Raw genomic sequence first — 13,854 nt, forward strand, 5'->3', positions numbered from 1 at the left:
CTTGCCAAAGTACTTGATCTGTAAGTTTGTACACACCTATCCCAGTATATCACACACATTAAATTCCTAATAAATTGCAGAGAACCATGAAATTTTACAGATATTTGATGTTTCAATTAATCTAAATAGTCTGTAAAAGTAAGGCATACAAAATATTTGAAAAGAAAGTCAAACGTTTTGTGAAATGATTTGTCTCGAAGTATGAAATAAAAAGTGTTAGGGAAACGTTTGGTGCACCTCATTGTCTATTCATGATAATTCAAAGACACGTAGAACGTTTCTCTGATCTACTTATTTCTTTTACACAAATCATTTCATAAAATATTCGACCGATTACTTTCACTTTTTATTTTCACGTTTTATTCAGAAAGCATTATCTTACTGACTCCTCGTTTGCCTTCCTAACGTCTTCTGTTCTCGAAAATCCTAACTTTGGTACTTGATTCGAAGGAAGCCTTTTTGACATTTAAATACCGCACAAACGTATCTTTTTATGTGCAAAACAGGTAGGCCTTGAACAGATGAAAGTTTTTCGTGAAATATTTCAATTTTTCTTCAACTCATTAATTAAGTTTTCGTTAATTATTCTTATTATTTCCAAGCAGTTAAATATTTTCACTAGATCTCACGCTGGTCTTTTTGATACCCCATTTATCTGTTCCTCTCTGTTTGTTTGGCTATGAAAATTCGGACAAAACCTCTCATGCTGTAATTTGTAGGGAGTCTTGTTTTCACTCTGCTCACGCGTTTACAAAAACTTGTCGAGTGTTAATCATACTATAAAATAGTCCTTTATGCGTGCTGTCATTTCCAAAAATTGTCGTTTCGATATCTTGAACCGTTTATGAGATACGACGATTTTTACGACCACTTAGTTCCCGAAGTGCAGGAAAGGTTCGGGCGCACCGCGAGAGACCTGTCCGCGGATATACTCGTAAGAAGCAATATCTCAAGAATGAAAAGAGATAAAACTTCCTGGCAGATTAAAACTGTGTGCCCGACCGAGACTCGAACTCGGGACACTTTGCCTTTCGCGGGCAAGTGCTCTACTATCTGAGCTACCGAAGCACGACTCACGCCCGGTCCTCACAGCTTTACTTCTGCCAGTATCTCGTCTCCTACCTTCCAAACTTTACAGAAGCTCTCCTGCGAACCTTGCAGAACTAGCACTCCTGAAAGAAAGGATATTGCGGGGACATGGCTTAGCCAGAGCCTGGGGGAGGTTTCCAGAATGAGATTTTCACTCTGCAGCAGAGTGTGCGCTGATATGAAACTTCCTGGCAGATTAAAACTTTGTGCCGGACCGAGAGTCGAACTCGGGACTCGAACCCAGTTGGTGAGCACTTGCCCGCGAAAGGCAAACGTTTGAAAATATCACGTGTTCCATGGTAAAAGACCTTCCGTTTCAAGGTAAAAGAAGGCGCATGGTTGACGAAGTATGGCTTAAACTTTCACAAGCTATGCAATTAATGTTAAAAATATCCAGAATTTTACTCACCAAAAAAATCTGTAACTGAAGAGTTAACAATATCCTTCACATAGTTTTAATATATTATACTGTACTTAAATTTGTAGAACACGTAATATTAACAAACACTGCTCACGACTTCATATCTCAGAACAACAAAAACAACAGAAAATACGGAAACTGCTACTGTGGTCGCTAGTGCTTATTCCTTCGTGTGATGCTAATATCGCTCACTGGATCGTAATACCGATCAGGAAACATGATATATTCCTCAGTACACTTTCTTACAGATACAGAACTTTCCCCTACTGTTTTCTCGTAGCATATCAGGCTACTGTAACCTTTTGCCAGATCATTGATGTGGGCTTGAATTGCCTCCAAACCGTTCTGAACTTCGTATTCTTGCAGCACCATAATTTGTAACTCATGTCATTCTTCCTAATATTATTGTAGTTTAATCGTCGGCTGAAACGTTTATCATGGCGACTGTTTGACCATAACTTGTGCTAGTCTCTTGTGGCTTTTCGATATCTTCCCAGCTGAAACCAACTTTCTTTCTTAGCGTTTTTTCCACTGAATGGGTTCTGTGATTTATCATCATATGAAAAATTTATCTTATGTATAATTTGTAAAAGGATACTACGCATTGAACTATACTAACATGAACATCTCTGCTCCATTCTGTACATATGTTAAGCTCCTATGAAAATAAATGCCCCGGTAAAACATACACAACCAGTTCAGGACACAGATTGTAAAAAATAAATGACATGGCAGAAAGCAGCGTTAGTTAGATGAAAATATTAATCCTTACATCCCTCTGCTAATTTGCTCTCGCATGTGAGCGTCTGTGTAAAGAAAGCGCGATAAAACCATTTGTCTTTGAAAAAACGTAAGAGATATCATGCACATGTAAAACAGGACTTTGGCATAGGTCATTCCAGGATTCTTGCAGTGTACCACTCTGAAACCTATATCCTCAACTCCGCTGATTCTTACATATTCGCGCTGAAGAATATTCGTTCAGAAATGCCTGCGCATTTCATATCAAACTGTATTGAGCTCAAACGTGACTTAAGAGGGATACAAACTCTATATTCAAAGGAAAGAACGAAAATAAAGAAAGGTAGACAAAGATGCTTGAATATAATATAAACTAAATTTCGCTTTTAGGAACACAAACTATTCCCCTTCAGAAGATAGAGAGAAGAATGAACTGGTGAGGTAATGGGTAACAGCGGTGAAAAGAGAGAGAATTCACTCGACCTTCCCCCCCCTTCCCCCCCCCCCCCCCCCAAGAAAACACATTTCAAATACGAAAGGAAAGGCGTTGAAGTTGAAATAACGCCAAGATTTTATAAAAAAATTGTTACTCTTGCAGCAGAACATCATTATGATAACGAAACAGAAAAACCGATGAGAAAATTGGGGATAACATTTAATATTAAACAATCACAAATATATCTATTATTATTATTCAAACAAAACTGAGCATATCTACAGAAAACTCTTTATCGATGGAATTTTGTAGCTGATGTTCAACTACCTTCTCTAAGCATATGATGGGGACTTATAACTATTGGGAATGATATGAACCACATACAAAACAGCAAATTTAGCAGAGTGTAACATGATGGGTTGCATACCTGTGGAGTAAACTTGAGTACAGTCTGCAGTGGAATTTTTTACTAGCTGCAGCTGGGGAAGCTCTATGTTCTCATCAACTACCAAAGGAACGTCAGGGTCCCACTGGAATATCATGTCATCTGTAGTATGGGATACTGAAAAGAAAAACACAGAATTAAATACACATATGGTGCAATTAATGCGCTGCAGAGCAATACATCAGTATTGAAGGCAACGCCAGTTTTGAGTGACTTGATATGTATCTTCATCGTTATTTCATATCAGGAATGACATTTTCGTGTGTGACGTATTTATCGGAGTTTAAAAACACAGATATTTTATTTTCATACATTTCACACATTTACTTGATGAAACAGGTGCATTTGGCACAGCATATTGTCTTCTGTTACCAAAACCAGGAAGTAAGTATAAATAAAAATTTGCCTTTGAAATGCGAAATTATTTCGTTCCGTTTCATGACATTATAGTTTGCAGCCAATCTATAACTTCAGATTATGGCTTCGAACATAATGTTAGACTTCGTCCAATACAGTTTAGTTAAATAATTATAATAGAATAACATTACGAATAACAATAATAATCATAATCATAATAATAATCATAATGTCACTTGAATTTTGGGCTAATGAAAATCATTACTGAAACATGAAGTGTGTACCTCCTGCAAACCTACAACACAACGTTCTGCGATGCCTACGCTTCAGGCATCTCTCGCCACGACAGGCACAAGCGCCTGCGCTTGTCCCGCATGTGGGTAAATGTTCCGGACAACAAGATCAACAACATCAAAAACATACCGATCTGTTGTTCCCGGAGTCTCTGGCAGCACCAATTCCGCTGGCAACACACAGTGCTTCCATGACCATGGCGCTACAACCGCGGGCAGAGTTTCCCTGCAACATGTCACGTGCTAGCTACTAGCTCGCGCCGTATCCGTAAGTCGCGACAGTATTGAGGCTGGCGTCCAACAACGGATTGGCAGTCTCGTGTCAGCTGTCGAGTCAATTATTCCTTTCAACTTCCTGGGTGAGGCGACGGCTGCAGCTGCAGCCCACGGATCAGAAGCTCTCTAACGAATCATCATTGGCTAGTCGCCGAGAAATGTCTATATTCGAGTCCCTATTGATATTAGGTCAGCGACTTGACACTGATCAGCCAGATTATTATGACCCCGACTTATTATCGATATAAACCCGTCCAGGTGATAGCAGTGTCACTTGACTGCTACTCAGACACACCCACAGCGTACGTAGTATCAGTGAACGTGCTGTCTGTGTGTAGAATGGCGAAGGCACGTGATCTATTTGAGTTTGACTGGGGGCAGATCGTGATGGTCTAGAGGTTGGGCACGAGCTTTTCAAACTGCTCGATTTGTTGGGTGTCCGAGGGGTGCTGTGGTGAGTGTCTTCAGCATGTAGCAAAATCAAAGTGAAACCGTGTCCAGAAGTCGTGGGCTTAGGTGGCCACCCCTCATTACAGATGTCAGAAGTAGTAGGCTGGGCAGACTGGTAAAACAGGACAGGCAGCGAACCGTGGCAGATCTAACATCAGACTTTAATGCTGGTCAGAGTACAAGTGTGTCTGAACACACAGTGCATCGAACACTCGTAAAGATGGGTCTTCGCAGCTGACGACCAATCCGTGTGCCAATGTTAACACCACACCATTGGCAACTATGACTGAACTGGGCATGTGACCATTGCCAATGGATGTTGGTGCAATGTCAGAGCATTGCGTGGTCTCATGAATCCCACTACTTTCTTCATCATGTCAATGGGAGGGCGCGGATCTGTCGTCTTCCAGGAAAACAGCTCCGTGAAACCTGTAGTGTTGGCTAGAGAAACCGGTGGCAGCTCCATTATACTCTGGGGAGCATTCACATGGGCATCCATGGGCCCAGTGGGGCTTGCACATGATGGCCAAGGAGTATCGTACACTGGTTGCAGACCACATACACGCCTTCATGAGGATCATATTTCCTGATGGCAGTGGCATTTTTAACAAAATAATGCGTCATGACACCAGGTCAGGAGTGTGATTAAGTGGCTCGAGGAACACAGTGGGGAGTTCCAATTGATGTGCTGGCCACTGCACCTCGCCATATCTCAGTCTGATCGAACACATCTGGGATATGACTGAATGTGGTCTCAGAGCTCATTGCCCCCCTCCCAGCGACCTATCAAAGTCTCACTGCTTCCATGCCATCACACGTCGCCACTGTTACCATTTTATAACATTTTTGACAACCGTTGACTATATATTCTTTTCTAAATTTTCTTTCAGATATGCCATATTTTTGTATGTTGTATTGCATGTAACATTTATGATTTTTAGTACCTACCTCTAGACCACAGTTTCTATATATTTCAAAGTTATATGTATGTACTTTTGATGCCAAACAAATCTTTTTACATTCTTCACATTTATAAGCTATTCACAAAATTCTTAGTGATTGTTTAAGTATTCTTTGTTATATCAACATCTATTACATTTTTCACAATATATCTTATTTTCCATAGCATTGTGTTCTGTACCCTTTGAATAATGTACATACTTTTATTTCTATCTTGCATTTATGTACCTTCTTGTTTTAATGCTGACATACTGTTAATTACATGAAAATGGTTGCAATGTTTATAAAGATATATTTTATTGCTTTCTCAGGAACCACTAAAAATAACTGAATAACATTTACTTGAATATCGAATAGTTGCTCAACGTTTTTAATATCGTTTAGAGTAAATCTTTCTTCTTTGTACTCAGCTAATTGCTTCCATAATATCCTGGTTAACGTTTTTTGTAATTTGTTCTTTCTCCTTCCCTAATTTTCTTAATTTCACAAGTAGATAGTTCTCTGTCTAAGATAAAATCTGTGCAATATATTAATGTAACTAGTGTTACTCTAGGACAACACAGGTTATCACTATTATTTTTTTTTGTGTGCGAACACTGAAATCCATATTTGTGTGCTTCATTTTCTTAAGTTAAATGTAGATTCAAGTACTTATTTATGATATACCTTTCTTTCCTCTACACCTCACCCATCTAAAGCGTAATTAAGTTGTATTGATGCTATGTATCTCTTTATGATAATCTTCTATAGCACTATCATAAATTGCATTTCATTTATTGAATTGTGTTAGAATACTTTTGTATTCAGCATTTAGTTCTTCTTTGTTGACATAGTTGCTGAGCTGTGTTACAGTTCTTGTGTATTCAGGTTTTGTAACAAGACTAGCTAACTCATTTTCTAAATATTGTTTGGTTACTGCATCATAGCCATTTACAGGATTCATATCTACCAGTATTGTGCATTTAAAATGAATATAACATTTAAATGGTTTCAAAATATCACTTATTTCATTTTGAAATTGCTTGATTACACTCTGTTTATACATCTACTAACGATTTTAATCCTGTGCACATATTACAAACATCAGTTCCATTATTGTTGAATTTTTAATCATTTTTGTTTTGTTTTTAATAATTTTTCATCTCTGATATTTGACTGAAAATTTTCGGTTTTTGATTCCTATTCTTTTTTGATTTTTCTAACTTTATTTGCTCATAGATATTGGAGCTATCAATAGGCTGCGCCTTAGTTCCAAAAATATTCATTCATTAGATCCAAAATATTGATCTTATAATTATTTGACAACAGTATTAAAACAAATACACACAATAGGCCATGAATTACATCATGTATGTTATATTCGTTGTCTATTGCAGTATAGTTCACTTGAGCATAAATATTTAACCACTTCTTTAGGAATATATCCTCCAAATTAATCAAGCACAATTTTTTTTATTTTTATAAAAACAGATCCAGTGTGAGCCAGCATGATCAGATGTGTCTAAATTAACTATTCTAGATTCATATTCTCAAGGGTGATTAGCGACAGCTGAAGTAGTCTTATGACTACATCCAGGTAATTCATAAATCATAAAAACACCACGAAAGTATTTGATTTTTAATTGTTTGGCAAGTTCTTCTGTATCAAAATTACTTAACGCATTAGGATACAACTGGATTATTTTTTGCAATTTTTTTATTCCAGTGACAGCTTTCTTTTCCATTGCTAAATTAAGTCGTTTTTGTTTTTCGAATTCTGCATCACCTTTCTCTTGTCCATTACCGCTTCTACAATACCAGGTTTTCCACCAGCTAGCGAACCAATAGTTGGAAGATATGGTAATGCTGCCAATAATAAAGGAGGAAATTCTCCTTCATGGCTTTTTAGCTCTGAACTTCCTTTATTTTTTCTTTGGTATTCGATAACAAGTATACCTAATGTTATGAGTAAATTACTGCCAGTTTTTATCTCTCTTTCTTTATTGTGCAGCAGTTAAAAAATTACCAGTACTATGTAACTGATCATTATTGAGTTGAATTTTAATTGATTTTGGTTTGGTTTTGCCACTATTTAATAATATATAATCAATGCTGAAGTTATTTATTTATATATAATGTACCACTCAAACCTCCCTCATTCCAATAAATCAGGAGAGAAAAACCACAGTAGATACGACAGTGAAAATGCACCACATTGTAGAGCATCTCAAAGAATTTCTATTCCAGCGTCAGAAGTGCCAAGTATTGTCGTCAGAGTGCAACATGGTCGCATGAAGTGAAAAAGGCGACTCCACAGCAGCACATGCAAGCACTAGTGTGGTTTGCAGAAACAAAATCGCCGATTACTGTGCAAAGCAATTATCGTCGTTTGTATGAATGTGAACCACCTGATGTGAAAGCAATTAAGGAACGGAATAGGAAGTTTCTGGCAACAAGAAATGTTCTGAAACATTCTGGCAGTGCAGGTTACTGAATTTTAGAAGAGACAGTGGAGTACATCAAACATACGTTTCTCAGAAGCCCATGTAAGTCAATTCGTCAAGCATCTAGGCAACTTTATGTACCTTGATCAACATTGCATCGTGTAGTTCACCAGCCTCTTCGTATGTGTGCTTACAAAGTGGAAATTCTGCAACATCTGACATTGAACGACAAACCTCGCCAACAACAATTTGCTGCGGATATGCTGTACTGTATTGATATGGATGCCAGCTTCCTGAGAAGATGTTTATTCTCAGATGAGGCAACCTTTCATCTATAAGGAAGGATTAATAGGCATAACGCTCGGATTTGGGGTTCGCAAAATCCGCAAGTTGTCATTGAACATGTTCGTGATAGCTCCAAACTAAACGTCTGGTATGGGGTAATGCGCAAATGGTTCAAATGGCTCTGAGCACTATGCGACTTAACTTATGAGGTCGTCAGTCGCCTAGAACTTAGAAATAATTAAACCTAACTAACCTAAGGACATCACACACATCCATGCCCGAGGCAGGATTCGAACCTGCGACCGTAGCGGTCACGCGGTTCCAGACTGAAGCGCCTAGAACCGCACGGCCACACCGGCCGGTGGTAATGCACAACAGGATACTTGGACCATTCTTCTTTGCGGAACAAACAGTGAATGGGTCAGTGTATCTGGACATGTTGAAGCAGTTTGTGCACCCTGAGATACAAGACTTGCAACCCAACATCATTTTTCAACAAGATGGAGCTCCGCAGCATTGGTCAACAGCTGTTCGCAATTTCCTAATTGTTGGATCGGACACGGAGGACCCATTGGGTGGCCACCACGTTCTTCCAACATTACACCGCTTGATTTCTTCATGTGGGTATACGTGGAGGACCACGCGTCTGCGACCAAAGTGGATGATATTCCTACGTTGCGACATCGTATCACGAATACCATTGCAACAATAATAGAGGAAATGTTACAAAGAACTTGGCAAGAAATTGAATATCTACTCTATATTCTTTGTGCTACAATTGGTTCACATGTAGAGGTATATTGATGATAAATAAATAAATTTTTGGAGATGCTCTACAATGTGGTGCATTTTTAGTTGTCATACCTACTGTGTGTTTTTTTTTTTTTCATGGGCCTTTGAAATCAGGGAAGTTTAAATGGGACACCCTGCACAGATAAAAATTTTTATAAGGATTAAGGTTTTTATAGTCCCCAGCTATTATCATTAACATCCAAACACACACATAATTTTCTCTTTCCATGTACTATTCCTCTAATTCCGTTTGGATTGTTGATACTAAAATTACTAAATTTTTTAACACTTGTGTTATTTCCAGTTTTTCATAATGATAGTTTTTATTTCCAGCTAGTTGTTCTTCATGAATAACTGCTAATCTATAGATTAAACCTCTAACATCATTCATCCAAATATATTCAACTGGTTTTCCTGTTTTTCGTCTTTACCATTTTTCTCAGGTGAAATTGATTCTGAATGTCTTAATTTCTGAAAATGAACATAACGAATTTCTATTACACTTTTACATTTATTACCTCTAATTGATTTTATTTTGTTTCGATTATTATCAGAATGTAATGCACCTGAATGACACAAAGAATCTGCATAATTTGATATATCTCTACCATCAAATTTTTCACCCATATCGTCCATAGTAATTTGGTTCTTAGTTAAAAGATTCATCAGTCCATCTGTTTCTTGATATTCTTTTTCACCAATTTTTAATTTATCTTCCTTTGAATTCTACGGGTAAAGAACTAACAAATTTAAATGTACCTACAGGTCTTAATCGAAAATCTTCCTCCTGAGAAAAGTCTTAGCACAGGTGGTCTGTTATTGTTTTCTCTGTCTTTCGGACAATGTGTGAGGTGGATAATTGTATCATGTGAATTTTTCTGATGAATACTTTAATAATGTAATGTTACGTTATTTCGGAAGGAAAGGAGAACGTAGAGCTTAGTGACAGCACACAACCCAAAATGGTGCCACGTGGTCGTCAGTCTCAACGATCTCGCCAGTCGGATAACACCGTCAACAAGTGTTTTATGATTTCTTCTGTTAGAGACCGTGAAAAGCTTCAGAAATTAATACGGAACAATAGTCCTCAATCCAAATACGAATCAGTCATATCTAGTTAAAAAGTAACTGTAAGTCAGTAACAACTGCTGCAAAGCAGTTCTGTTTACTTGCAAAATTTAATGACACAAGTTAGCTGCTAACTCTTTTTCGTTGCATCGACGGCAGGAGCCCGACATCCTTGTTTATTCGGGATAGATAAGGAGCTTTCAAAAATTATCCAAGGCCTGCGAGTGGTTATTACTATTAGTTTACGGAATGACTACGTCAGGGCGAGATTATTACAGAGGATGTACAGATACTGGAAAAGGAATCGTATTGGAGGTTTTTTCCAGAATTTACTGAATTTGGTCCAAGGAGATTCCTGGGAACCTAAATTAGGATACCCGAACAAGGCTCTTAACTAACTGAAGAGCCAATTTATCGTCTACAAGCCAATGTTTTGTCGATGTCTTACCGAAATGGAGACTTTTTGACTAAATTCGAACATAAATTGTGAAAGAAAAAGAGAGTGAGTTGTTGCCAATAATCCTCTTAATGGTCTTTGTATTTCGGCTGCAGCTGGTAGTTAAAGGAAGAGTATTCTAGTCTTCTTCTTCACTAATTTGTCAAGTTTGCGGATACGTGCTGGCCCTGTAGTGAAGACGTTCACAAAATCTTAAAATGCACCCTCAAAACTCAGAATTACCAGTATTCTATGCTTGTAAATGCTTTAAATAAGATTTATGTGCAGGAGTACGGAGAGGTTGTGATCTTATGCATAAGTCTGACAGGTTATTTCTCGTCTTGGAAATCAAATAAGCTATATTTGAATCTCCACGTGAACATGTTTGCTACTCAAGTCAGTTTATGTAGCGTCATATATCACAAATATAAGTATAACGTATCAACTTACAACTTTCCATTTGCAGCTTACATTCTTGAGTGTCGTGCGGGTAAATCATAAAATTCATTGCACAGGACAATGTTAACGTTAACCTGAAAATGAATGAAAATGAATTAATACTGTGAGTCAACACGATGTAGTGATAGAAAGCAGTGAAACATGATGTTAACAAAAAATTTCGGCATACTTAATACGGCAACGTTTAAGTTGTTTTACTGCTATGTGTATAATATATATACAAAACAGTAAACAAATCGATATATTTTCGTGTTTCAAGAAAGAATGTGATAAAATTAACGAAATTACAAGAGGACCCACGTTATGCAACATATGGAGTTAACTTATTGTGTACAACTGTACCGACTTTCGTTTACCTATTTAGAATACATAAGATTTTCAACTACACACGGAAATCAAAACAAATAATTGTACCACAGAGGGAAGCTCAAGTGGAAAATCTTCAGTCTAGCAAATGAACAATTTAGCAAAATACAGTTCTTATAAAACAAACTTAGCAACTATTGGCACTGGATTCGTTATCTGCTTGTATTCGGAGTTATCAGACTTCCTTAAGCAAACTGATCTTTGCGTCTTCTATGCTGAGTATGTACACATGTGCAGATACGAAATACATTAAAAAGACGTCACGTAACGTGCTTTTGATTTAGTTACTGATGAACAAATATTGCGTTGTAGCGTTGCTGAAATGAGGAGTTTTCCATTTTTATTGTCGTACCTTTCACTATATCTACTTCTATTCCTTTGATATATTTCTGTGTGATCGCCATTTAAGCTGCTCATATCGGTATCTGCCTGTCTGGGAGTTGCCTCACGTACTGACGTCTACATCACGATCTTCTTGCGTGTTCAGCACAGTTATGTGGCTCTTTCATCGACTGTCTCAGATCCTAAGGGTTCTGTAGACAGCACTGATAACTATTTATATATTCATTGTAACATTTTTACTGTGTATAATTCTCAATGTGTAAGAATTCTGCATGACGAATAACGAAGTAATTATAATTGGTTCTTTATCCACTAAGATTACAGGTAGACATAATCTTTAAGGTGCTTTCAAGACGACGAACACACACAGTAGTTTGTTCCGCATCGTTATTAAGAGACAAATTGAGGAAGAAACTCATAACACGTATGCTTGATTTTTAAATGAATTCCTTGCTGCCCCTTCCCCCAGGAACCGCGGACCTTGCCGTGGTAGGGTGGCTTGCGTGGCTCAGCGATGCAGATAGCAGAACTGCAGGTGCAACCACAACGGATAGGTATCTACTGAGAGGCCAGACAAAAGTGTGGTTCCTAAAGAGGGGCCGCAGACTTTTCAGTAGTTGCAGGGGAGCAGTCTGGATGACTGACTGATCTGGCCTTGTAACAGTAACCAACATGGCCTTGCAGCTGTGCTTGTGGTACTGGGTACTGCGAAAGCAAGGGGCAGCGGGCTTTTCAGTAGTTGGCTGCAGAGGCAGCACTCTGGATGACTGACTGATCCGGCCTTGCGACATCAACCAAATGGCTTTGCTGTGCTGTACTGCAAACTGCTGAAAGCAAGGAGAAAATACAGCTCTTAATTTGAGAGCATGCAGCTCTATTATGTGATTAAAGGATGATGGCATCCTCTTGAGTAAAATATTCCGGAAGTGAAATAATCCCCCATTCGTATCTCTCAGGGGGCGGGGGACCCCACTCAGGAGGATATCGTCATCAGGAAAAAAAAAAAAAAGAAACTGTAAACCTGCGGACCGGATTAGTTGAATGTTAGACCCCCTTCTTTGGGTCGATAGGTTTGAAAATTGAAGAATGGAGATAGATAGGCTGATGAGATTTGTAAGGTTCGACTGTAGGACGAAAGCGACATCTGGTCAGGTGAGTGGTGGGTTATAAATGTAAAATCAAATAGGGTAATGCAGGAGTGGGTCTAATAGTGAATAAGAAAATAGGAATGCGGGTAAGCCACTACGAACAGCATAGTGAAGCATTATCATATCCAAGATTGAGGTGAAGCGAAAACTCACCACAGTAGTATAAGTTTATATGCCATCTAGCTCCTCAGATAAAAGAAATTATTCAAATAGTTAAAGAAGAGGAAAACTTACACTACTGGCTATTAAAATTGCTACACCAAAAAGAAATGCAGATGATAAACGGGTATTCATTGGACAAATATATTATACTAGTACTGACATGTGATTACATTTTCGCGCAATTTGGATGCATAGATCCTGAGAAATCAGTACCCAGAACAACCACCTCCGGCCGTAATAACGGCCTTGATACGCCTGGGCATTGAGTCAAACAGAGCTTGGATGGCGTGTACAGGTACAGCTACCCATGCAGCTTCAACACGATACCACAGATCATCAAGAGTAGTGACTGGCGTATTGTGACGAGCCAGTTGCTCGGCCAACATTGACCAGACGTTTTCAATTGGTGAGAGACCTGGAGAATGTGCTGGCCAGGGCAGCAGTTGAACATTTTCTGTATCCAGAAAGGCCCGTACGGGACCTTCAACATGCGGTCGTGGATTATCCTGCTGAAATGTAGGGTTTGGCAGGGATCGAATGAAGGGTAGAGCCACGGGTCGTAACACATCTGAAATGTAACGTCCTCTGTTCAAAGAGCCGTCAATGAGAACAAGAGGCGACCGAGACGTGTGACCAATGGCACCCCATACCATCACGCCGGGTGATACGTCAGTATGGCGATGACGAATACACGCTTACAATGTGCGTTCACCGCGATGTCGCCAAACACGGATGCGACCATCATGATGCTGTAAACAGAACCTGGATTCATCCGAAAAAATGACGTTTTGCCATTCGTGCACCCAGGTTCGTCGTTGAGTACACCATTGCAGGCGCTCCTGTCTGTGATGCAGCGTCAAGGGTAACCGCAGCCAAGGTTTCCGAGTTGATACTCCATGCTGCTG

The 13,854-nt window shown here is 38.8% G+C and overlaps 1 protein-coding gene across 2 annotated transcripts in view; it reads right to left on the reverse strand.

The window, feature by feature from the left end:
* LOC124722852 (glycine receptor subunit alpha-3) overlaps positions 1-13,854 on the reverse strand; it is a 375,323-nt gene that overhangs the window by 131,777 nt on the left and 229,692 nt on the right. For both annotated transcript variants that reach the window (XM_047247978.1, XM_047247977.1), the window contains exons 5-6: positions 10,923-11,005; positions 3,115-3,249 (exon numbers count right to left, since the gene is read on the reverse strand). In XM_047247978.1, the coding sequence (XP_047103934.1) occupies positions 3,115-3,249; positions 10,923-11,005 (218 nt within the window). The remainder of the gene's footprint in view (positions 1-3,114; positions 3,250-10,922; positions 11,006-13,854) is intronic.

This window comes from Schistocerca piceifrons, chromosome X (genome assembly GCF_021461385.2).
Source record: "Schistocerca piceifrons isolate TAMUIC-IGC-003096 chromosome X, iqSchPice1.1, whole genome shotgun sequence".
In the NCBI taxonomy this organism is placed as follows: Eukaryota; Metazoa; Arthropoda; class Insecta; order Orthoptera; family Acrididae; genus Schistocerca; species Schistocerca piceifrons.